This window comes from Microcaecilia unicolor, chromosome 10 (assembly GCF_901765095.1).
Source record: "Microcaecilia unicolor chromosome 10, aMicUni1.1, whole genome shotgun sequence".
Lineage (NCBI taxonomy): Eukaryota > Metazoa > Chordata > Amphibia > Gymnophiona > Siphonopidae > Microcaecilia > Microcaecilia unicolor.
The window spans coordinates 220,187,270-220,214,880 of NC_044040.1; the positions used below are offsets into that span (position 1 = coordinate 220,187,270).

At 43.6% G+C, this 27,611-nt stretch overlaps 1 protein-coding gene across 2 annotated transcripts in view; it reads right to left on the reverse strand.

The window, feature by feature from the left end:
• Positions 1–27,611, reverse strand: part of CLCN2 (chloride voltage-gated channel 2) — a 101,682-nt gene that overhangs the window by 16,636 nt on the left and 57,435 nt on the right. For both annotated transcript variants that reach the window (XM_030216501.1, XM_030216502.1), the window contains 7 exons: positions 24,714–24,798; positions 23,761–23,916; positions 23,360–23,429; positions 22,036–22,146; positions 17,470–17,683; positions 11,389–11,522; positions 1,306–1,490 (listed from right to left, as the gene is read on the reverse strand). In XM_030216501.1, coding sequence (XP_030072361.1) covers positions 1,306–1,490; positions 11,389–11,522; positions 17,470–17,683; positions 22,036–22,146; positions 23,360–23,429; positions 23,761–23,916; positions 24,714–24,798 — 955 coding nt within the window. The remainder of the gene's footprint in view (positions 1–1,305; positions 1,491–11,388; positions 11,523–17,469; positions 17,684–22,035; positions 22,147–23,359; positions 23,430–23,760; positions 23,917–24,713; positions 24,799–27,611) is intronic.

Sequence of the window (27,611 nt, forward strand, 5' to 3'; positions counted from 1 at the left end):
AGCTTTTACTATAATCTCTGACTACAAATTCCAGAGTTCATTTACACGTTGAGTGAAGAAACATTTTCTCCGATTTGTTTTAAATTTACTACTTTATAGCTTGATTGCGTGCCCCCTAGTCCTAGTTGAATATCATCAACAAACAGACGACAACAAAATCCATAGTTCTCTGTAACAGAGACTGTGAGGCCTACATGCAAGTTAAAAAACAGTGGAGATGAAATTGAATCCAATGGGAGATGAGACTGAGCGTTGACCACTGCAAATCACCTACTGGGACCTATCAAATAAAAAGAAAAAAAAAACCCAATTCAAGATTACCCCCTGAAACCCTAGTTCAGATCATTTTTCTAACAACAAGCAATAAAAGTCCTTGTGTCTATATTAACTGCTCTGTTTACTAAGCTGTGTTTTTAGCATGTGCTATGCGTGTAATATTGCTATGGGTGTCTACACGGTTAGTGTGTGCTAAAAACGCTAGTGTACCTTACTAAACAGGGCCCTTGATGTGATATAATTTACCAAGGAAACCAGAACCATTTCTGTACATGATTGTTGAGTACTCAAAGCCCCTGAGAGCGCTGCATAATCCATAGTTATTGATAAACAAATTTTCAATACATTTATTAATAAATGGCAATTGAGAGACTGGACGAGAGGAGGATAAGGACCCTTTATTTACATTTCCTCCCTTGAGGATGGGGTGGATAATAGCATGTTTGAGAGCCTTAGGTAAAATAAGGAAGTATTAACCAAACAAGTCAGTAGCGGCTATGCACTGCTTCCATTCCGTTAAAAAAAAAACAGCAGGGAATTAGATCAGACTGGCACGATATAGCTTTGATTTCAGTTAACATATCCTCTAGGACCCTGCTGTACCTGACCTAAAATGGTCCACCTGTCCTATCTTCTCAACTAATTCCATTCCATCGTTAATCGCTATCACCGCAGACTGCAAGGAAACAGCCCATCCAGTTTAGCCTTGACTGAACCTCAGTTGCTTTTGCTGCTCACTGGCTTTATGTTCTCAGCATGTAATAGAGGAGCTGAAGTGTAACTTTTCTCTGTTTACTAAAGCCACAAGTTTGCAGGCAGTGTGGGCAGCTTGGTTATCTACTCCATAGTGTATTACTCAAAGTCACAGGACCAGTTGCCATGCCAGTCTATGCTGGAGTGTCGCCTACCTGGGAACAATTTGTTGACCAGTGGTTTCCTCCTATCCCCAGCACCGAGGGCTGTCTTGGGCTGTGATGCCTCCTCTTATTCTTGGGACTGACATTAATGATTAGTGCAATGAAAGTTTACCTGGAAACGGACCCCTGGGGCTGGGTGTTTCTGACTGTCCTCTGGCTCACTCGGTTCTGGCATTGATTTCTTCTCAGAAAGGTTCTTCTCTTTCACATACTGCAAACGCCGGGAGGCGCTCAGCTGGAATCGTAATAGGGAAGTCAGCTGGGATCTCTCCACGGAGCCCAAAAGAATCATAGAATCTGGTTTCAGAGAGAGGAAACAGGAGAGAGGTGTGATACCAACAAGGCAGGAATAAACCCAGTGAGCTGCAAAGGCAAAAGACTAATTTTAAAGCGACTCTTTAGTTGAACTTTCAGTCAAGCCCAAACTGGATAGGTTTTTATTTTATGACTGACTGATTAGGATTTATTTTAACTACCTTTAATAAGAGATTTACCTAAATCTATTCAGGCAAATATTAGTTGATCTGATTGTAGGCCTGCTTTTGTGCTGCTCTGCTAAGGGTAATTCTTTAACTGTGCACTTTTGTATAGTAAATATTCTGGAGTAACTGGGAATACGTTAACGTGTTCACTTAGACGTGAGCACTTACTTCAAGCATAGGGCTGGCGTGAATGCGTGGAATTGCCGGTGATCCAATGACACTTCTAGTGTTCTATGCTCTGCCCAGACTCCACCTGCGAATGCCCAACATAAAATACGCACTTTGTACGATATGTGCACATGTACAGTATAATGCGGAGGTGCTTATCCAATATATGTGTGCTTATACATGTATATATGCTAGATTTCTGAGCATTACATGTATAACTTGGAAACAAAGTTAACACCTACTTTATAAAATTCTCTCCGCAATGACTTAATGCTGAATATGACTCCTGACCCCAGATTAGCCACAGACTAACCTGTGCCAACATGCATTACCACATACTAACATGCATGCTTTACCACACGTAACATGTGCTGATGTACATTACCACACACTAACATGCACTGACGTGCATTACTACCACATGTATTATGCGCCAACATGCATTACCACATGCTAACCTGCGCCGACATGCATTACCACCCGTTAACATGTGCAGACGTGCAATATTACCACACACTAACCTGCACTGACATACAATATTACAGCACGCTAACATGCACTGATGTGCATTACCACATGCTAACATGCACTAATGTGCATTACGATATGCTAACATGCACCGACGTGTATTACCACAGCTAACATGCACCGATGTGCATTACCAAACCCTAGCATGTGCTGATGTGCATGATTACCACATGCTGACGTGCATTATTACACCGTAACCTGTGCTCATGTGCATTACTACACACTAACCTGCACTGACGTACAATATTACCACATGCTAATATGCGCTGACGTGCATTACCACACAGTAACATGCGCTGACGTGCATTACTACACACTAGCATACACTGATGTGCATTACCACATGCTAACATGCACTGACATGCATTATTACCACACAGCAACCTGTGCCGATGTGCATTACCACAGACTAACCTGCACCGATGTAAATATTACCACACGCAAACCTGCGCTGATGTGCATTATTACCACATGCTAACATGCGCTGATGAGCACTATTACCACACACTGACCTGCACAGATGTGCATTATTATCATATGCTAACATATGCTGATGTGCATTATTACCACTCTAACATGCGCTGATTTGCATTATTATCACATGCCTACATGCATTATTACCACATGGTCACCTGCGCCAATGTGCATTACCACATGCTAAATGCACTGATATGCATCATTACCACATACTAATATGTGCTGACATGCAATATTACCACACACAAACCTGTGCTGACATATATTATCACATGCTAACATGCCCTGATATGCATTACCACACGCTAACATGCACTGACGTGCATTATTTCCACATGCTAACATGGGCTGATGTACATTATTACCACATGCTAACATGGGCTGATGTGCATTACAGCATACTAAAATGCACTGATCTGCATTATTTTCACATACTCACCTGAGCCGACGTGCGTTATTACCACATGTAACATGTGCTGATGTGCATTACCACATGCCATTGTGCGGCAATGTGCATTATTACTACATGCTAACGTGCTGATGTGATTTACCACACACTAACATGTGCTGACGTGCTTTATTACCACATGGCAACCTCTGCTGGTATGCATTACTACACAATAACCTGCACTGACGTCCATTATTACCACATGCTAACATGCACTGACGTCCATTATTACATGTTAAAATGTGCTGATGTGCATTAACACAAAATAACATACGCAGACATACATTATTACCACAAGCCAATGCGCATTATTACCACATGGTAACCTGTGCCAATGTGCACTATTACCAAACACTTACCTGCACTGACGTGCAATATTATCACATGCTAACATGCACTGATGTGCACTATTACCACATGCTAACAGCACCAACGTGCATTACCACATGCTAACCTGCACTGACATGCATTAGTAGTACACACTGACGTGCATTATTACCACATACTAACATGCACCAATGTGCATTATTAGCACACGCTAACATGCACTAATGCGCATTAACACATGCTAACCTGCTTTGATGTGCATCATTATCACACACTTACCTGTACTATGAAATATTACCACACGCTAATGTGCACTGATGTGCATTATTACATGTGCCAATGTGCATTATTACCACATGCTAACATGTGCTGACATGCATTATTACAACATGCTAACATGCACTGCCATGCAATATTACCACACACTAACATGCTCTGATGTGCATTACCACATGACATATGCTGACATGCATTATTACTACATGCTAACATGTGCTGACATGCATTATGTTTCAATGCTTTTATTGATGACAATTCAAAGTAAACACAATCAATATTTAGGTATACACAGGGAATCAAATATCAGAACGCAGATAGTAAAGACAGAATGATATAATGTGCCATGAATCCTTTAACAATTTTAACCTCCCCCCCCCAACTCCTACCAAAAACCTATCCTCTGTTTTATATTTCAACAATTTTTAGAGGTGACTTACCAGCTTATTTTCGAAAGAGATCACCGGCCATCTTCCGACACAAATTGGGAGATGGCCAGCCATCTCCTGAACCCGGCCAAATCAGTATAATCGAAAGCCGATTTTGGCCGGCTTCAACTGCATTCTGTCGCGGAGCCGGCCAAACTTCAAGGGGGCGTTTCAGCAGGGTAGTGAAGGCGGGACGGGGGCAGGATGGGGCGTGGTTTCAAGATGGCCGGCTTCGCCTGATAATGGAAAAAAGATGGCCGGCTCTGACGAGCATTTCGCCGGCTTCACTTGGTCCATTTATTTTCAGGACCAAGTCTCAAAAAAGTGCCCCAATTGACCAGATGACCACCGGAGGGAATCGGGGATCATCTCCTCTTACTCCCCCAGTTGTCACCAATCCCCTCCCACCCCCCCACCCCCCAAAAAAACAAAAAAAAAAACCCTTTTTTGCCAGCCTCTATGCCAGCCTGAAATGTCATATTCAGCTCCTGGACAGCAGTATGCAAGTTCCTGAAGCAGTTTTTAGTGGGTGCAGTGCACTTCAGGCAGGAGGACCCAGGCCCATCCCCCTCTACCTGTTACACTTGTGGTGGTAAATGGGAGCCCTCCAACCCCCCCCCCCAAACCCACTGTACCCACATCTAGGTGCCCCCTTCACCCATAAGGGCTATGGTAATGGTGTAGAGTTGTGGGGAGTGGATTTTGGGGGGCTCAGAACCCAAGGTAAAGGAGCTATGCACCTGGGAGCTATTTTAATTTAATTTTTTTTATTTTTAGAAGTGCCCCCTAGCGTGCCCGGTTGGTGTCCTGGCATGTGAGGGGGACCAGTGCACTACAAATGCTGGCTCCTCCCACGATGAAATGCCTTGGATTTGGCGGGGTTTGAGATCGCCGGCATTAGTTTCCATTATGGACGAAAACCGAGGCCGGCCATCTCAAAACCGACCATCTTTGACATTTGGCCGGCCCCAACCGTATTATTGAAATGAAAGATGGCCGGCCACCTTTTTCGATAATACGGTTCGGGACCGCTTTTTGCGGCGGCGGCCATCTAGATGGGTGGCGCTGTTCGATTATGCCCCTCTTAGTGAGGTAAATAGCACCCAATAATCTGCACTTTCCAAAAATCAAAGCATACAACAAACAAAGGTGAATCCAGAGGTGACACTCCGTTATCAAATGAAGAGAAAGACAATCCTCAACCCATCAGAAACCCAACTCCATCTCCCTCAAGTTACACAACATCTTATCCAGTGGTGGATGGTAGGAAGCTAAAGCCATTTGCAAACAGCAAAGTATAGAACAGTATAAACCACTAAACTGGAAACATCCTCAGGAAGAGAAGTACTGTACAAAAAGGGGAGCATCCCACAGAAACCAATCCCACCTACCTCCCCAACCCAGAAAGATTACTTCCACATTTCACCCTATAACAAAACCCCAACCCCACCGTAATAAAGTCCGAGAGACTGAGTCTTCCACGCTCAGGGGACCACAAACCAAGTATCCCTGTCCTTGACCCATGCCCCCCCCAGGACACCTTAACCCAGGCCACTAAGCCCCCATCCTCTGACCACTCGTGAATGTAATTTAACAAAGAACTACGTCCTGAGGGTGATAAAATAAAGGTATGAATCCCAAATGAGCAAAAATCTCTGCATGCGCTTATGGGAGGAAGAGGAATCTCAAGCCACCCAAAGAGCCAAAGCATGCACCTGGTTCCTCCACCCCCCAAAAGAAGGGGCATCCACAGAAACACAAACTTGTAACAAACATTTAAGAGCTACCAGTCTCAACTTTCGAAATAAATGAAACTTCCCTTTCCCACCCATGGTCCCAGCAGTTATGGCTCCCAATAAACAGGCCCGCGGGGTCAGAGGAACTGACAGGTGCATGGCAGAAGCTAAAAAAAATGGTTAATTCCCTCCAAAAGGCCTGAAACTTCCAACAGCTCCAAAAAGAATGAAAAAGTGAAATTTTCTGTGAGGAAAATGTAAGGCACTGTGCATTGGGTACAAGCATGCAGTTACAAGTACCAACGTGCATTATGACCCCTAACATGTGCTGACATGCATTACCACACACTAACATGAACTGACATGCATCATCATCATATGCTAACATGTACTGATGTGCATTACCAGACAGTTACAAGTACCAACGTGCATTATGACCCCTAACATGCGCTGACATGCATTATCACAGGCTAACATGAACCGACGTGCATTATCACAGGCTAACATGAACCGACGTGCATTATCATCATACGCTAACACGTACTGATGTGCATTACCACACACTAACATGAACTGACATGCATTATCACATGCTAACATGTACTGATGTGCATTACCAGACAGTTGCAAGTACCAACATGCATTATGACCCCTAACATGCGCTGACATGCATTACCACACACTAACATGAACTGACATGCATTATCACACGCTAACATGTACTGATGTGCATTACCAGACAGTTACAAGTACCAACGTGCATTATGACCCCTAACATGCGCTGACATGCATTACCACACACTAACATGAACTGACATGCATTATCACACACTAACATGAACTGACATGCATCATCATCATATGCTAACATGTACTGATGTGCATTACCAGACAGTTACAAGTACCAACGTGCATTATGACCCCTAACATGCGCTGACATGCATTATCACAGGCTAACATGAACCGACGTGCATTATCACAGGCTAACATGAACCGACGTGCATTATCATCATACGCTAACACGTACTGATGTGCATTACCACACACTAACATGAACTGACATGCATTATCACATGCTAACATGTACTGATGTGCATTACCAGACAGTTGCAAGTACCAACATGCATTATGACCCCTAACATGCGCTGACATGCATTACCACACACTAACATGAACTGACATGCATTATCACACGCTAACATGTACTGATGTGCATTACCAGACAGTTACAAGTACCAACGTGCATTATGACCCCTAACATGCGCTGACATGCATTACCACACACTAACATGAACTGACATGCATTATCACACACTAACATGAACTGACATGCATCATCATCATATGCTAACATGTACTGATGTGCATTACCAGACAGTTACAAGTACCAACGTGCATTATGACCCCTAACATGCGCTGACATGCATTATCACAGGCTAACATGAACCGACGTGCATTATCACAGGCTAACATGAACCGACGTGCATTATCATCATACGCTAACACGTACTGATGTGCATTACCACACACTAACATGAACTGACATGCATTATCACATGCTAACATGTACTGATGTGCATTACCAGACAGTTACAAGTACCAACATGCATTATGACCCCTAACATGCGCTGACATGCATTACCACACACTAACATGAACTGACATGCATTATCACACGCTAACATGTACTGAGGTGCATTACCAGACAGTCACAAGTACCAACGTGCATTATGACCCCTAACATGCGCTGACATGCATTACCACACACTAACATGAACTGACATGCATTATCACACGCTAACATGTACTGATGTGCATTACCAGACAGTTACAAGTACCAACGTGCATTATGACCCCTAACATGCGCTGACATGCATTACCACATACTAACATGAACTGACATGCATTATCACACGCTAACATGAACCGATGTGCATTATCACAGGCTAACATGAACCGACGTGCATTATCATCATACGCTAACACGTACTGATGTGCATTACCACACACTAACATGAACTGACATGCATTATCACATGCTAACATGCGCCGACGTGCATTACTACTACATGCTAACATGAACTGACATGCATTATCACATGCTAACATGTACTGATGTGTATTACCAGACAGTTACAAGTACCAATGTGCATTATGACCCCTAACATGCGCTGACATGCATTACCACACACTAACATGAACTGACATGCATTATCACACGCTAACATGAACCGATGTGCATTATCACAGGCTAACATGAACCGACGTGCATTATCACAGGCTAACATGAACCGACGTGCATTATCATCATACGCTAACACGTACTGATGTGCATTACCACACACTAACATGAACTGACATGCATTATCACATGCTAACATGCGCTGACGTGCATTACTACTACATGCTAACATGTACTGACATGCATTATGTGTGTACTGAGGTGCAGTAATATCACTCACTAACATGCACAGATGTGCACTACCACACAGTAAGGCAGCAAACCAAGAAGTAGGGTGCAAAAGTAGCCACTTCCAAAAACCACTAGGGCAATGTATCTGTTCAATGAAGTGATGTTTATTGAAGGTACAAAAAGACTCGACACAGCAGCTGTGATCCTTCAGTTTTAAAAAGGAAACAGTTTTTGCAACTGTGTCAGCGCCTCAAGGATTTAGGATCCCGCTATGGACTTCAATATCCAGCTAAAACGAAAGTGAATTTCAATAGCAACATGATGTCTTTTGAGTCAAACGTTCCTCAATGTGCTTCAAATGGAATGGCTGGTTGACCTCTCCAGTACTAGTCTTCTAGGACACCTCAGTGGAGTTAACTCACGACAGGATTGTGAAAAATTACAGAAGGACCTTACGAGACTGGGCGGCTAAATGGCAGATGACGTTTAATGTGAGCAAGTGCAAGGTGATGCATGTGGGAAAAAAAGAACCCGAATTATAGCTACGTCATGCAAGGTTCCACGTTAGGAGTTACGGACCAAGAAAAGGATCTGGGTGTCGTCGTCGATAATACATTGAAACCTTCTGCTCAGTGTGCTGCTGCGGCTAGGAAAGCGAATAGAATGTTGCATATTATTAGGAAAGGTATGGAAAACAGGTGTGAGGATGTTATAATGCCATTGTATCACTCCATGGTGCGACCGCACCTTGAGTATTGTGTTCAGTTCTGGTCGCCGCATCTCAAGAAAGATATAGTAGAACTGGAAAAGGTGCAGCGAAGGGCAACTAAAATGATAGCGGGGATGGGACGACTTCCCTATGAAGAAAGACTAAGGAGGCTAGGGTTTTTCAGCTTGGAGAAGAGACGGCTGAGGGGAGACATGATAGAGGTATATAAAATAATGAGTGGAGTGGAACAGGTGGATGTGAAGCGTCTGTTCACGCTTTCCAAAAATACTAGGACTAGGGGGCATGCGATGAAACTACAGTGTAGTAAATTTAAAACAAATCGGAGAAAATGTTTCTTCACCCAACGCGTAATTAAACTCTGGAATTCGTTGCCAGACAATGTGGTGAAGGCGGTTAGCTTAGCAGAGTTTAAAAAGGGGTTAGATGGTTTCCTAAAGAACAAGTCCATAAACCACTACTAAATGGACTTGGGGAAAAGTCCACAATTCCAGGAATAACATGTATAGAATGTTTGTACGTTTGGGAAGCTTGCCAGGTGCCCTTGGCTGGATTGGCCGCTGTCGTGGACAGGATGCTGGGCTCGATGGACCCTTGGTCTTTTCCCAGTGTGGCATTACTTATGTACGTTTTTTTTTGTTCCCTACAGGTCGTCTTACTGCTTGCATCATTTTTCAGACTTTGCTGCAACCATCATTTAAAACTGGTTTCCACATGCAGCCTTTTTCAAAATAGTCTGCTTGCTGTTCATGAATGATTAATATTCCATTACTATAAGTGTTTTCTCCAGGGCTTTTTTTGAGGGGGTACTTGGGGGTACTGAGTACCGGCACCTTTTCCATTGTCTGCAAAAATTGACCCATGGACCCCAAGTAGAGCTCAGGCTCTACTCAACAATTCTGCCTTGTCATAGATTTTGTGACTGGTTGCAGGGGGCTTGGCTATTGTGGGATGAGTCCCTCAGTGATCACCCCACCCCTGAAGGGTAGCCTAGCATTTGAGTACCGGCACCTTTTTTGCTAGGAAAAACGCACTGGTTTTCTCTTACAATTTAAAGCTGTTTAATTAAAAGTTCTAATAAGGTTGCATACTATAAATCCATACACATGTTATGCTTACAGCTCATTTTATGATATTTTTCCATAAGATGATTTAGGTTTGTCAGCATCCTCGTACAACTGTTACATTTTAATCCAGATTAGTGCAAACTGTTGGGCTGACAGGTTCTCTCTGTTAATGCAATTTTTCCTTGCTCTTTTTCTAAGGATTTGAGTTTTTATCACTTCACCTTTCCTGGAGGTGTTCAGTTCTTTCATCTTTTTCAATTTTCCCAGGCTGAGCTAGTTTATTCTTTTTTGCTCTCTTTGCCGTCTTTTTAAAAAAATTAATTGATGTTTATCTTACACTCAGAATTTTTGTTTTTCATCAAGTTTCATATACAACAATCAGAGTTTTGCTTACGTCAATATCTGTGGTTTGTCTGTGTCATGTATCCCCATGGTATATATTTCTATTGTGTGTTATTTCATCTATTAATGGCTCGTATATCAACAGTTGATACTAAACTTGTCTCATGGAATGTTAATGGCAGGTACTTGTGATCTGGATTTGCTACTGTTGAAAGCAGAATACTCGGCTAGATGGACCTTTGGTCTGACCCAGTATGGCAAATTCTTAAGTTCTTATGACCCCCCTAAAGTGCATCCCTAAAGTGCATCCCCCCCTCCTGACTCCCACCCCGGCAGACACACCCCTTCTGAAGGCTCGCACCCACCCCAAAGAGCATCCACCCTCTCTTCAAGACTGTCTACCTCCATGTAAGCCCCTCTTGGGCCTAACTAAAGGACGCTCTGCTGGTCTAGGTAGAGTGGGCAGCAGTGATCTCCAGTCACTGTTGCCTGTGTCAGTTCCAGGTTCAAAATGGTGCCTGTGACCTCTATCAATAGTCTGTGAGTGTGAGAATAGGGATGCGTGTTACTTCTCGACTCCTTCATTGCCTGTGGTGGCTTCCGAGTTGGGGGGGGGGGCAGGTGTGCATCACAACTTCTTACCTCACCATAGCCACCAGTCAGTCTTGGAGAGTGGGGAAGAAGGGGCTTGTTCCCAGCTAATGATTTCAATCAAACCTCTGGAGGCCTGTGGAACAGGAGGGGCAGAGAGGAAAGTAGTTTGGGATGGATCTTACCTGCTGATTCGACCAGGGCCAGAGCTTTAAGTTGAGTGTTCTGGAGAATCTTCTGTAGGCCACGATATTGACAGCTCAGAGTAATGTAGGGGACATCCCTCAGCATTATGTCTTCCACACGGATGTTATACTTCCTGCAGGAAAGCAAAGAGAATCCACTATAGGCCTGGCGAGAAAGGGAAATGGGACTTGATATACCGCCTTTCTGAGGTTTTTGCAACTACATTCAAAGCGGTTTACATATATTCAGGTACTTATTTTGTACCAGGGGCAATGGAGGGTTAAGTGACTTGCCCAGAGTCACAAGGAGCTGCAGTGGGAATCGAACCCAGTTCCCCAGGATCAAAGTCCACAGCACTAACCACTAGGCTACTCCTCCACTCATTCCACCAATAACAGCCAACCTCATCAGTGATGTCACAATGGCTTGATTGCCTGATATTTGGCTCACTTCTGATATTGTGATGTCATAAGGGAAAGGGGGAAAGGGAAATGGAACTTTCTGAGGTTACATATCAATGTGGTTTACATGTTATACACAGGTCCTTATTTGTACCTGGGGCAATGGAGGGTTAAGTGACTTGCCCAGAGTCACAAGGAGCTGCAGTGGGAATCGAACTCAGCTCCCCAGGATCAAAGTCCACTGCACTAACCACTAGGCTACTCCTAGTGACGAAGAGGAGGAGAAAGAGGAAAAGGAAAGGAGGCACAGCTAGAAAGAAGAGGCAGGGTAGGAGGCAGCCAGATAGGTTTTGGCAACATGTACTGTAATGTTTTGTGTGCTAGTACTGTTCATACTTTGCTGAAAAGGCTCCATTTCTCATGTAACATGGCAACTCGCTTTCCCTGTCATGCGAGAAGTATGGCCACATCACTCCATAATTTATCAAACTTCATTGGCTTCCTGTACCATTTAGGATCCAGTTTAAGATTCTCTCCTAACACATAAGGCTCGTTCTACATGGATTCCTCCTTACTTATCTGTATTGAGCACTTCTTATTTTCCTGGGCGAGCCTTGATCTCTCAATGGCCTCCGATTGGTCCTTCCTGCCCCTCACTGTGCCACTTTCCAATTAACATGGCATTCAGCATGCTTTTTTCTTTGGCCTCTAAATTATGGAATGATTTACTCTTACATCTGTGTGCTGAATATTCCTTTATCAAATTTAATACTGGATTAAAAACCTACTATTTTCAGCAGGTGTTTGGTGTCCACTGTGCACAATCTGAGTTCTGTTGCTGTTATTATTCTTTTTTTTTTTCTTTTCAGTGGATTATTTAGGATTTTATTCACTTTAAGGTTGGTTTCAGTCCTATCTGTATTTCGGCATTCCTTTCTATCCTTTGAATGTTAGAATTATAAACTGCTCAGGCTGCTTCTCAGACAGAGTGCAATAGAAAATCTGAAACAAATATGTTCAAATTATTATGCCAATAAAATTCATTTTAGTCTGAATACTGCATTTGGCTTTCTTAAGCATCCAGTACATGTGATCTCATGGCTTCAGCACGAAGTCTGCATCTGGATTATCCACTCTAGGGAAAAGAAGGGGAGATGCTGCACAGGGGGGCTGGGGTGGGAGAGGAGATATTAAAAAGGAGAGAAAAGACCAACGTACATGTTGTAAAATCAATAAATGAGTCACAAGCAAACACCAAATGTTGATCTCAAGAAACCTAAGTGATTAACCAAATATCACTGACAACCATTACCCACTTTTTAAACATTTGGTACAGATTCCCTGTGTCACTTTTGACCCTAGTCTTACATTCAAACCTCACATTAATCACATACTGTGAGTTTCCTTCTTTGCCCGTCACAGAGTTCATGCCATTCATTACTTACTCCCGCTGAGCTGTATTCGATCTCGGATTATCTTTCTGTTTATTCCTCATCTTGATTATTGTAACCCACTGCTCTCTGGCTTACTTTTGCACTCTCTTAAGTATCTTCAATTGATACAATCTATGATCTTGAAACTAATTCATAACACACATCAGTTCGACTATGTCATTTAGCTTTTACAAATTAAACATATCGGCTTCCTGTCTCAAAGATCCAATTCAAAATTCTGCTTCTGGTCTTCAAAGGCCATCTGCCTATTGTTCCAAATTACAATAACCACCTACTCATTCCCTGTGTCCCAAACCACACCCTTCATTCCTCCAACAGCTCACACCTGTGTCTTCCAATTCCCTCATCAATGTGCCTTCAAATCTCCAGTGAAACCGCCTTAAGTTATATAGGTCCCAAACAATGAACTCCCTTCTACCTCACCTCAGAATGGAAATATACTCAAACTTTTCCTGGGTGGCGACCTCTAATCTGGACCCTTACATTATGTAGCTATAGTTTGGGTTCCTTTTTTCCACATGCATCACTTTGCACTTGCTCACATTAAATGTCATCTGCCATTTGGATCCGAGTCTCCCAATCCCTTAAGGTCCTCTTGCAATTTAACAACTTTAAATAACTTTGTGTCATCAGCAAATGTAATTACCTCACTAGTTATTCCCATCTCTAGATCATTTATAAATATGTTAAAAAGCAGCGGTCCCAGCACAGACCCCTATGGTACCCCACTATCTACCCTTCTTCGTTAAGAATACTGATCATTTAATCTTACTCTGGGTTTTTTTTTATCTTTTAACCCGTTCTTAATCCACAATAGGACATTACCTCCTTTCCCATGATACTCTAATTTCTTCAGGAGTCTTTCATGAGGTACTTTGTCAAACGCCTTTTGAAAATCTAGATACACAATATCAACGGGCTCACCTTTATCCACATGTTCATTCACCCCTTCAAAGTAATGTAATAGATTGGTGAGGCAAGAATTCCCTTCACTAAATCCATGTTGGCTTTGTCTCCTTAACCCATGCTTATGTAGGAGAAGAGATTCTACCAGGTACTTGTGACCTGAATTAGTTACTGTTGGAAGCAGGATACTGGGCTAGATAGACCATTGGTCTAATTCAGTATGTTCTTGAGTCAAGCATATGCATATTACTTACTTTATTGTGTGTAAGGGGATCACTAGCTGTGATCAAAGTGTACAAATAAAATGAATATAAACACTAAAATTTAAATTGATTGGAGTCATTTAAAGAAAGACACAAATGGTGCAGGCACAGTAGAGGTGTTTTTGACGGTCAAGCAAATGCTTCATCCTGATGCTGTGCTGAAATCACTGCTTTTTGAGTCACTGCCCAGGAAAGGGATGTAGGTGTCATTATTGATGATATGTTTAAACCCTCTGCTCAGTGTGTGGCGGCGGCTAAGAAAGCAAATAGAATGTTAGGTATTATTAGGAAAGGAATGGAAATAAAAAATGAGGACATTATAATGCCTTTATATTGCTCAATGGTGCGACCGCACCTCAAATATTGTGTTCAAATCTGGTCACCGCATCTCAAAAAGATATAGTGGATTTAGAAAAGGTACAGAGAAGGGTGACGAAAATGATAAAGGGGATGGGACGACTTCCCTATGAGGAAAGGCTAATGCGGCTAGGGCTCTTCAAATTGGAGAAAAGGTGGCTGAGGGGAGATATGATAGAGGTCTATAAAATAATGAGTGGAGTGGAACAGGTAGACGTGAATCTCTTGTTTAATCTTTCCAAAAATACTAGGACTAGGGGGCAAGCGATGAAGCTACAAAGTAGTAAATTTAATACGAATCGGAGAAAATGTTTCTTCACTCAATGTGTAATTAAACTCTGGAATTCACTGCCAGAGAATGTGGCAAAAGCAGTTAGCTTAGTAGGGTTTAAAAAAAGGTTTGGATAATTTCCTAATTGAAAAGTCTATAAGCAATTATTAAGATGGATTTGGGAAAATCCACTGCTTATTTCCAGGATAAACAGAATAAATTTTGGTTTTACTGTACTGGGATCTTGCCAGGTACTTGTGACCTGGATTGGCCACTGTTGGAAACAGGATACTGGGCTTGATGGACCTTCAGTCCGTCCCAGTATGGCAACGCTTATATTCTTATGCTTAGGTGGAAACTTAGGGTGGCCTAGGAGAGCTGGCTGAGTTCTGTGATGGGATATGGGAGTTGAAAATCAGGAGTGTAAATTGTGGATTGGAATAGATTACAATTACATTTCACATTAAGCTTGTATTCTACAAAACCTTTGCAGTTCAGTGCGGATAACAAAAAGACTAAAAACCAAGATAAATTGGGAAATTATAAATAAGGTACAAAACATTTTTAAAAAGCCTCACATATTTTTTTAATATCATTTTATTAACATTTTTATTATCTGAAAGTCAAGTAATACTTTGATGATCTAATTATAATAGGAAGAGAATTCTAGATCAAAGCAGTCCTATACAATAAACATGAAGTCAACTGTCTCTTAAGTTTAACTAAAACCAAAAAGAGAATTTCAAAATAGTCTGTCCAAAATTATCTAAAAAAGAAAACGAGTCAGGCAAATATAATGGAAGATCCACATATAGCAGATTCAAATATAGCAGTCTGGCCACGGCTAGGATAAACCGTTTCCTGAAAGGCTGCACTTGCAGAGTTTAGCCTCCAGAGAACTGGGATTCTAAAGGGGGGAAATATGTCGGGAAGTATTTTTCATGGAGAGAGTAGTGGATGCTTGGAATGCCCTCCCGCGGGAGGTGGTGGAGAGGAAAACGGTAACGGAATTCAAACATGTGTGGGATAAACATAAAGGAATCCTGTTCCGAGGGAATGGATCCTCAGAAGCTTAGCTGAGATTAGGTGGCAGAGGCGGTGGTGGGAGGCGGGGCTGGTGGTTGGGAGGCGTGGATATTGCTGGGCAGACTTATACGGTCTGTGCCAGAGCCGGTGGTGGGAGGCGGGGCTGGTGTTTGGGAGGCGGGGATAGTGCTGGGCAGACTTCTACGGTCTGTGCCCTGAAAATGACAGGTACAAATCAAGGTAAGGTATACACAAAAAGTAGCACATATGAGTTTATCTTGTTGGGCAGACTGGATGGACCGTGCAGGTCTTTTTCTGCCGTCATCTACTATGTTACTATATTACTATAGTGAAATAGGGTTTTCTTTCAGTGCTGGGGTAATGAAAGTTGCAGGACTTGGCCACTAGACGGTTGGGTGATATCTGTGCTTTGTGGAATTTGTGTATCCTGTAAGAGAAATACAGGTCACAGCTCAGAGGGTTATAGTAAATACAGAGTGGTTTCTGTGCTTTATGGAATTTGTGAAACCTGTCAGAGTAATACAGATCACAGAGGACTGGAAAATCTTGAGAGAGTTAAATTCACTGAAGTTTTTGTTGTAGTTTTCCTGAGGAAAAGGGAGGGAAAATCTTACCCACTATTGCCCTTTTACCTTAGGTGGAGGCACCAGGTGCCATATATAGACAGATAGATATAAAGGGACCCATGGAGCTGGCGCCCCAAAACCCAGGGATACTCCTGAGGGGGCGTTACAATAACAGGATATTGCTTCCTATCCTAATGAGTCTCTCATAAGGAACTTTGTGAAAATCTTTCTGAAAATCTAGATGTACTACATCAGCCAGCTCGTCTTTATCCACGTTTTATTTCTGCCTTCAAAACAATGTAGCAAATTGGAAAGGCAAGGCTTCGTTTGGCTGAATCCATATTGATTCTGTCCCATTAAGCCAAGTTTGTCTACGTGTTCAGTAGTTTTGTTCTTTATAATAGTTTCTACCATTTTGCCTATCACTGGCGTCAGGCTCATCAGTGTATAAGTTCCTTGATGACCTGAGAACCTTTTTTAAAAATGGATGTTACACTGGTCACTTTCTAACTTTCAGGAATCATGGATAATTTTAACAATAGGTTAGAGAATAGGCCACGTGTCACCAAAACCTGTACTGGGCAATACCACCTCCTTTCTATGGACCCCATCATCACTCTGGCTCTTGCCACTGCATTGTTGCATCAGAAATGTTCAACCCCAAATTCTGCCAACTCGTTGGTATTCATCACAACTTCACAGCCAACTGTGAGCTGGTTCTCTCATTCCAACCAGCGTCTGTCTTCACATTGCCCTGTATATTCAAAATGCAATGCACCCTCCTTCCCTCTCTCCACTATCGGATAAGTACTCACTCTTGGTGTCCCCAGCCCAGCTCCGGCAAATATGGCAGTTTCTTAATGCGAATGATGCTGTCATAGAGCGAGGGCTGAAGGCTTTGAGCTACAGCGTTTGCTAGAATCACAGCAATCATGACAGGTAGGATGTGCGAGATCTGGCCTGTCAGCTCAAAGACGATCACGGCTGTAGAGACAGTGTGAGTCACGGCACCAGAAAGGGCTGCAGCACCTGAAAAATCAACATTGTGCTCAGAAACACTTCCAGCTCTGTATAAGCAACAGAAAGTCCCTTAGGACAGGCCTCAACACATTTTATGAAATCTAGGAGCTAGCCCAAAAACCTAGGAACCAGTGCTCGAGACCTCTCTCGCTTCTCCTTCCCCACCACTCCAATACTGTCTGCAGTGATGTTTCTTTTGTGGTGGTGGGGGGGGGGGGGGGGGGGGAGGCGAAGAAAGGAGGAGGAGGAATCCCCTTCCAGATCAGCAATAGCTCTTTTAGAAGTGATTTACTAGAGTTCTTTTTCCTATTCTATGTCTGAGGGCAAAAAAGCTTCAGTAAATCAGTCCCAGAAGTCAGCTGTCTTTCTTCCCAAAATATGCTGTCAGCTCTGTGACAGCACCACCTTGATGGATGAAGCAAAGAGGCAATTGAGGGGCATTTTCAATATGACATCTAAATCAGACTTTGGATGTTCTGTGCTAAACGTCTCAAATTCGAATAGCAAATGTAACCATTTTTGAAAAAGCAAAGCGTCTTCCCCCCCCCCCCCCCCCCCCCCCCCCCCCCGAAAATACAGTTTGTAACAAGGCTTTGTGCTCTCTGCGTTTATCTTTTCAGGCCATTTTCGGAAAAAAAAAAAAAAAAACCCCACAAAGTGAAAAACGTTAAAAAAAAATCAAGCTATTGGGATATAGGAGGGGCCAACATTTTTTAGCAGTCTGGTTCCCCAGCCATCATAGGAGAGCAATGGGGCACCCTAGGGGGCACTGCTATGGACTTCATATAAATACTCCCAAGTGCACATCTCACCCTTGCTCTTATTTTGTCTGCTGAGCTCTCCAAAGCCCACCCAAGACCCACTACCCCCAACTGTACACTACTACAATAGCCCTTATGGGTGAAGGGGACACAATGGGTTTCTGGTGAGTTTTGGAGGGTGCACAGTTTTCACCACAAGCTAACATGTTATAGTCATTATCGGTGGTGTAGGCCGGCTCTTAACATCTTTGTGAGTGATACTCTATAAGGGTCGTCTTGTCTTTTTGCAGATGATACTAAAAACTCTGTAATAGGGTGGACAACCCGGATGATTGCACGGGGAAGGCTCTAGCGAAGCCTGGTCCAATAATTGGCAACTAAGATTGGACAACCCGGAGGATTGCATGAGGAAGGCTCTAGCGAAGCCTGGTCCAATAATTGGCAACTAAGATTTAATGCTAAGAAATGCAGGGCCATGCACTTGGGCTACAAAAATCCAAGGGAACGGTACAGTATAGGGGGTGAAGTGTTTCTGTGTACGAAAGAAGAGTGGGACTTCGGGGTGATTGTGTCCGATAACCTTAAGGTTTCCAAACAGAGAGAAAAAGTCAAAGCCAGAAGGATGCTTGGATGCATAAGGAGAGGGATGACCAGCAGGAAAGAAGAGGTGATAGTGCCCTTGTATAAGTTTCTGGTGAGGCCCCATTTAGAGTACTATGTGCAATTCTGGAGACCTCACCTATGGAAAGATATAAACAGGATGGAGTCAGTCCAGAGGGCAGCTGCAAAATTGGTAAGCGGTCTTGGACATAAAACATATAAGAACAGGCTTATGAACCTCAACATGTATGCGCTGGAAGAGAGGAGGGAAAGAGGAGACATGATAGAAACACTTAAATATCTCATGGGCATTAATGCACAGGAAGAGTGCCTTTTTCAGATGAAGGAAAACTCTGTAATGAGGGGGCATACGATAAAGTTAAGAGGAAATAGGCTTAGGAGGAAATTAAGAAAATACTCTTTCACGGAAAGGGTGGTGGAGGTTGTGGAGACGAAGACTGTGTCAGAATTTAAGAAAACGTGGGACAGGCATGTGGAATCCTTTTAGGAAAAGGAGGTGGTTACTGAGGATGGGCAGACTGGATGGGCCATTTGGTCCTTATCTGCCATCATGTTTCTATTGGGAACGATATTAGAACAAGCCAAACTGAAGTGCTTTATAGATGCTGACAATATCTCAGCTATTTGTCCTGTTTCAGACGATTGGACTGAGACCAATGTGAGAATCCTAAATTGCTTTCATTTAATTGATAATTGGATTAACTATCATAGACTCAAACTTAATAAAGAAAAGACCAAATTTAGTATACATAGGAAATCAAATAAGTTAGCGTTTAACTTCAAAAAAGGAGACTATGATAAAATGAGAAGAACGGTGAAAAAAAAAAACTTAGAGGAGCGACTGCGAGGGTCAAAATTTACATCAGGCCCAGCCCAAATATATTCCGTGTATTAAAAAAGGAGGATGGAAGACCAAACGACAGCCGGCGTGGTTAAAAAGTGAGGTGAAGGAAGCTATTAGAGCTAAAAGAAAATCCTTCAGAAAATGGAAGGAACTGACTGAAAATAATAAGAAACAACATAAGGAATGTCAAGTCAAATGCAAAACGCTGATAAGGAAAGCTAAGAGGGACTTAAAAAAAAAAAGATTGCGTTGGAGGCAAAAACACATAGTAAATTTTTTTTTTAGGTATATTAAAAGCAGGAAGCCAGCAAAAGAATCGGTTGGACCGCTAGATGACCGAGGAGTAAAAGGGGCGATTGAGGAAGGCAAAGCCGTAGTGGAGAGATTAAATGAATTCTTTGCTTGGTCTTCACTGAGGAAGATTTGGGTGGGATATCGGTGCTGGAAATGGTATTCGAAGCTGACGAGTTGGAGAAACTTAATGAATTCTCTGTAAACCTGGAGGATGTAATGGGGCAGTTCTACATACTGAAGAGTAGTAAATCTCCTGCACCGGATGGTATCCCCTCAAGATCAGTCTTAGTCCTCTGTGTCTCTACCCTCTCTCTGTCCAGCAGTGACCTTCTATGTCCCTGTCCCTATGATCCTCCATACTCTCCATCTCCCTTCTGTGTTCCCTCCCCATGTCCAGCTTCTTCTTTCTCTCTACCCTCCCTGCCTAACATGGCCTAGCATCTTTTCTATTCTTCCCACATGGTCCACTATCTGTCTCTCTTCTCTACACCCTCCACCCAGCATCTCTCTCTCCTCCATTCTCTCCCCCCCCCAATACATCATGTGTTCCTTCATCTGTGAGTTCATCATTTCTCCCCCCTCTCTTCCCTCCATCTCCCACAGACCACACTCCCACATCTCTCACTCTCTCCCCTCATAGTTCAGCATCTCTCCCTTCGCTCTCTGTCTCCTCTGGGTAGTTTGGCATCTCCCCCTCTCTGCCCACTTGTACCCTGGTACTTCATGACCTTCCCCTCTCCCTACAGGTCCAGATTTTCTTTTTTTCCACCTCTGTCCTGATCCACCCCCATGAGTCCAGCAGCTCTCCCTCTCCCTCCCCAGTTCCGTGACGCTTTAAACCTGTCTCCTTATTGCAGCAGCGATCAACACATGATGTCTACGGCTGGCCTTGGAACCTTTCCTCTGCCACATATGGCCTTGCGTAAACAGGAAATTGCATGGGGGGGGGGGGGGGCAGGTGCGGGACGTGCAGAGGAAAGGTTCTAGGGCTGGCTGCAGACAGTGTATGTTGACCGCTACTGCAGAAAGGACACAGGTTTGAAGCACTGTGAGGCATGGGAAGAAGTGGGAGAGGTCTGCAAAGGGGTCTGCAAGGGGGGGGGGTTGTCATCAGAGCTGCTGACTCATACTGGGGAAGGAGGCAGGGAAAAATGCTGCAGCATAAGGGGAGAAAAGAAAAAAAGAAGCGGGTGCAAATCAGTGACTTAATTACACAAGGTACATCAGTGGTGTACGCATCCTGTCAGACGTGGGCCCCCTGCCCCCACCTTAAAATCCTCTTGCTGCAGTCAACAAGGCAATGGCAGAGGAACTCATAGGCTGCCCTCAGCCTGCACCAGGACTTCCTGGGTGGAAAGGCTCAGGGAGAAAGCCCCAGTGCAGGCTGCGGGCTGCCTGGATGAACACTGCAGCGTTAAGGTACTGGAAAGGGGGGGGGGTGGGAGAAGGGGGCAGCAGTGGTGTGTGGAGGGCAGGGGGTGGAGATGTACCTCCTGTAAAAATTTCCTGGCTATGCTACTGCTGCAAACTATTAAAAAAAAAACCCAAATCAGGCAGGGTCACAGCCTGCAAAGCCTTAGGTACCAAGTCTGAATTTCTAGTCACCATGGCAACAGTGCCTGGGGTTTGTCAAGCCCTGCCGTAGGAGGTTGCAGCTCATCACAAAGCTCTTTGGATATGGTTTTCAGGAAAGGCTTAAAGAGCTATCCGAGTGACACTTAGGAGGAAAGGTGTGTAAAATGCTTTGAGGTATTTTTACTTCACACACAGAAGAACTTGAGAACACAATGAGGGAAAAGAAATAGACAAGGACGATAGTTTAAAGACTTGTGCACACTCACCCACCACTGCATAGCCACCAGGTACGATACGGTATATGCTGCCGTCTGCATGGATACCATCTGGAAACCAGGCTGCCATACTCTCACCAACCAGCCGTCCAAATGCAGCACCTACAGGAAGAGAGGGGGAGCGGGTCAATGTGTGAAGCTGGGACGAAGACAGAGGGAAAAGATACTGGGACACAAGTGAGAATGAGAACACCCTTCGGCAAAAACTTCCCCCAGCAAAGAGTGAAGGAGACAGACAGTTAGAAAAACAAGAGAGGCCTAGGGACAATCATTATCAAAAAAAGGCTGAAGAGGAAGCTGAGGGAGTCCTTGGTTAGATCTTCAGCAGGAGAAGGGGCCACAGTAAGAAGATGACCTTGAAAAGACCCAATGAAGAGGACAGACTAATCTGGGCAAAGAAAGATGTCAGCAGTAGCCAGGGAAAAGACCTCAGAGTAAGAAGATATCAGACACTCGACCAGATCCTCACTTATTTTTTTGACTTGGAATTCCATCAGCTGAGGATGGGCAGATTGAATGGACCATTTGGCCCTTATCTGCTTCTACATTTCTAGGTTTCTATGATCGAGGTCTATAAAACCCGAGTACAATGGAAGAGGTAGATGTGAATCACTTGTTTTCTCTTTCCTAAGCACAAGGACTAGGAAGGACACAATGAAATCACATAGTAACACATTTAAAACAAAATCTGAGAACATATTTTTTCACTCAAGGTATAGCTAAGCTCTGGAAGTCACTGCTGGAGCAAGTGGTAAAGCACTCAATGTAGCTGGGTTTAAAAAAGGTTTGGACAAATTCCTGGAGGAAAAGTCCATAAACCATAATTTAGGTAGACCTGAGGAAAGCCAGAGCTTATTCCTGGAGTTAAGTAGCAGCGAATTGTGACACTTGTTGGAATTCTGCCACTGCTGGAAACAGGATACTGGGCTAGATGGACTTTTCATCTGACCCATCAGGGCAACGTTTGCTTTCATGAGAGACCAATGAAGTGGCTACCCAAATGACAGAGACAGAAAGTAGAACCATCCAGTGATACCAAAACCTTGTCATCTCTTCATATTATCAGGACACAGGGAGAGAAAGGAGCAGTCACTGTTCAGCCTCAGGACATAGAAAGAGTGAAGAGGCAGAGAGGGAGCAGTCACCGTGTGGAGCCTGAAGCAGGGGGAGGGAAACTGTGACACTGGGCTTTGGACAGAGAGCTAGGCCAAGGCGGGGCTGGTACCAATGGGCCCTGGTTCAAGACTGTCGCTGGCTGATCATGTTCTTTGCTAGAAGAGCGCTTCTTGATAGACCATGAGAAATAATCACTTACCAAGCACAAACACAGGCATGAATGCTCCGCAGGGTACAGGGATTGTAGTCACCAGGGCAGTCATCCAAAACTAGGAGGAAAACACCCCCCCAACCCAGTATATTAATAACACCTTCATCAGACATAGCAGTCAAAACCTCTCTTTGCTCTGGAATCAGTCGCCCTGGAGAGTCACTGAGGCCTAGATGTCTCCTCACCCAGGGATCATATTCATATTGCAACCAGTAACATTCTCCCCTTCCCCCCATATCCCAGGGTCACTCTCAGACCAAGGACAAGGCCCTTCTTTTTCACCAGTGTTACACCCTCCCTTTTACCACAATAGACTACAGCCAGGATCCTCCCCTCCCCCAGCTTCTACTAGAGTGAGCTACTCTTCCTCCCACAAAAGTGGTTCTGACCTTCATTATGATGAAGGTCACCAGAGTGACAAAGACATTGGATCGAGGATCCTTCCAGGCTTCAGAGATTCCAATATATTCAAACTCCTCTGCTACACCTTGCTTTGCCCAGGTGCGATTATCAAACAGGGTGACAAGGATCTCTTTCTGAGTTAGCTACGGAGAGAGAAAGAAACAGACAGGCTATGAAATAAATACTATTTCATATATCTTCCTTTTCATAGAGAACTGGCAAATTATGTCCCTGTTCTCACTCAGGTACAACAGGCACCTATGTCCACTTGGATCCCCAATTGCCCTTTTCCACACACACTTTGCTGTCTTCTCCTCTGGCCTCCTCTGCTTCCTGACATATACCAGCTCCTGAAATGACTTCTCCCCACAGGTGCTCAAACTGCTCTTCAACATCTGCCTTCCCTCAAGAATGCCACCCCTCCCTTCCATGCTGTACCTACTGCTACTTGCCCTCCTGTCAAAGTACCAGCCCCATCAATCAATACCTCATGTGCCACCCCCTCCCCTCTCATGCCAATAGCCTCTGGTTTTATTACCCCCTCCTGTTCTTTCTCAGTTGCTCAATCTCAACTCTCTCATGTGCCTTCTGAGCCAGGCTGCCCACACCCCACCCTCCATATATACACCCCCTACTCATTCTCTTCATGTATCCCCCATATCATTCATGTCCTCTCTCTTGTGTATCATGTCCCCAACATCTCATTGGCTTGTTTACTCACCCTCCTTCAGATGGACCATCTCAAATTCTCCAGTACTCTGAGATGCTGCACATCCCCCTCCCACCACCCTTCTCCCTGAGGTGTGCCACCCTTCCCTTCTCATATGTCATTGTACCCTCCCCCAAAAGCTATGTAATCCTACATCTAAATTCCTATTAGGAAATAAAAGGTCAACATAGGAAAATAGAGATGGAAGAAGCATTCTTTGATCCAAATTACCTGACCAGCCATGAATTGTCCAAAGCCGGGAGGGAAGGTCAAGGTAGCAATGAGAAGAGTGACCAATGCTGGAAACAGCAGTCGCCTAAACAGCATCAGAGGGAGAGAGATCCATGAAGTCAGACTCAAAAGATTGTTGCATGAGTTCTGTTCATACACAAAAGGCCTTTTAGAAAATTGTGTGTCTGTATAAATGCATACAAATACACAACCATGTGTTCTTATAGGTAGACCAGACATAGATGCTCCTGGGGGCACAGTTTTGGTAAAGCTGTGATGTTGATAATAGTAGTAGTAGTAATAATACGTTTTACAGACTGCCCCTACCAAAAACCCACAGCGGTACATAAAACAACAAACAAAACTGACATAATCAAGAAAAGTAGTTTATGAATAGCAAAGTCTAACATTTTTCTCACTTTCTAACCTAACCTCCAAAGGAAAAGCGTTGCACAGTCTAGGAGCAACTGAATGGTGATCGCCATTGCGGCAAAATGTAAGCCACATTGAGCCTGCAAATAGGTGGGGAAATGTGGGATACAAATGCAGCAAATAAATAAATAAAGAGAGGGGGAGCTGGATCTTATTAAGCAGAACAGGCCCGGAGAAAGAAAGTCTCGACCGAGAATGTAAATACGTTGGAAAATAACTTGGACTAAAGCATAAAGGATCTTAAATCAAGTACAAAGCAACTGGAGTTGTTTTCCTGCAGTAACCAGAAGCCAATGAAGTGATTTTGACAAGGGAGTTAACCCTCACCTTCACCTTTATACACAAGTATTGTGGCTGCGGATGGCGGCGCTAACGGCTGTGTGAGCCCTGGATTCCGCGGTTCCAGCGAACGTAAAAGCTGACAGAAGTTCTCTTTCCAATTTTAAAAATGGGAACGAGAAAGGGGAAAACGCAGGCCCCTACCTCCATGGTGCCAACGTCGACTCCAATCTTGAGGCAACTGACGTTGGAGAGCTTCAGAGTCAGGACCCCGGGTGAAAGAATGCCTACTTCGACGGGTTCGACTCCTTCGGGAACCGAGCGCAGCGCTGAGGGAGTGACGTTGAGTCCTCCCGATTCCACCCCCCCCCTCCACAACCCGGAAGTGTGATGGCGCCGGCAGGACCGCAGCAGCTGGGGAACGCAGCCTTGCTGTTTGTGGAAGGAGGATCTTTCGGTGCACAGACTCCTGTGAAGGAAACAACGAGTCGGGGACAGACACTGGTCGCTGCCCCTGGAATCCAGGATCTACCTTCCGAGGATATTGGAGGTATGGAGAGACCAATGAGGGTGACAATGGAGACATTGTGGGAAGCAATCCAGGGGGTGAACAAGACATTACTGCAGATGAATGTCTCTCTTACTGGCGAAATTAAGGACTTAAAACAATCTTGCCAAACACTGACTAAAGATGTTCAAGAACATAGAGGGCAAATTGAGGTGATTGAAAATGAAGTCAAACAATTAAAGAATTTAACAACTACTTTGATTAAAGATAAAGAAACCCAAGAGAGAAAAATAGAATATTTGGAGAATAATGGGAGGAGAAACAACCTGCGGTTTTTGAATTTTCCCAAGTCACCTTTAATTTCAGCAGTGGATATGCTCAAGAAGTATTTCAGTGAAATATTGGGGATTCCTATGGAGGGATATCCCCCTATAACGAGGACCCAATATATCTCAGGGATAGTGAAACAATTGAATGAACAACCACAGGTAACCCCAAGTTTAAATTTGACTGAGTTTCTTGAAAACTCTCTGGAGCTTGTAACAGAGAGAACCACCCTGATTGCATCATTTGCTCTTGAACTTGATAGAAACAATATTTTAAGACTCTACTTTCGCCATTTAAATGAAATGTTTTGGGGACAAAAAGTTCAAATTTTTCCTGATATGGCAAGAAGTACACAGGAGGAAAGAATTTCTCTCTTATAGATCTAGAGTTGTTAAACTGGTGCTACTTTCTTGTTAAAGTTTCCCTGTAAATGCTTTGTAACTTTTGAAATTAATAATTACATATTTTTTCCCCCTTTGAAATTGTTAGAATTTATCTCATCCAAAGAAAATGTTAAGTCGCCAACTGTTTTGCCTCCCTAATTACAGTGCTGTAACATCGGCTGTAGATATCCGTAGCCCCTCCCGTTTTAATTTTTGATTTACTATATAGATTTAAATTTCCTAGTGTCTTGATCCACTTATTGGGGACAAATGTAAATTCTTTTTTCCTTTATAATTTAACTTGTTTAGGTTATAGTAATTTGATTGCCTTTATTTGATTGCTGATATTTCATGTTTATATTATTGGATGTAAACAAAAATTTATAAATAAAGAAATTAAAAAAAGTATTGTGGCTGCAATGTTTTGTGGTCTCCACTTAAACGTTAGGTTTGAGAGTTGCTACTTCAAATTTAGAAAATGATTGAAAGTTTGTTTGCTTAAAACGTTTGTAATCTCATTGTTTCTTCTTTGGGTTAAATTAATTGTAGTTATACCTATGTTCTACATAATTCTCTAGATCTAGATAGTTATTATCTAATGTTATGTGCGTTGAACCTATTGGTTTGCAGTGGAATATAAGTGTCAGTGGCGTAGCCAAGGATGGGCCCGGGTGGGCCTGAGCCCACCCATTTTGGGCTTAGGCCCACCCTGTAGCAGCAAACCTATGGTGTGGCTGGCAGGGATCCCAAAGCCCCACCAGCTGAAAACTCCCAACAACTGTCCCTCCTGCATACCTTGTAAATAGCATATCTTCACCTGCAGCGAGCAGCGACTGATACATACTGCTCGCATGGCCCCACAACCTTCCTTCCCACCTATTCCCACCTATTGCAGAAACAGGAAGTTGCATCAGTGGGAAGGCTGTAGGGACAACATGAGCAGTGTGTATTAGTTGCTGCTTGCTGCCA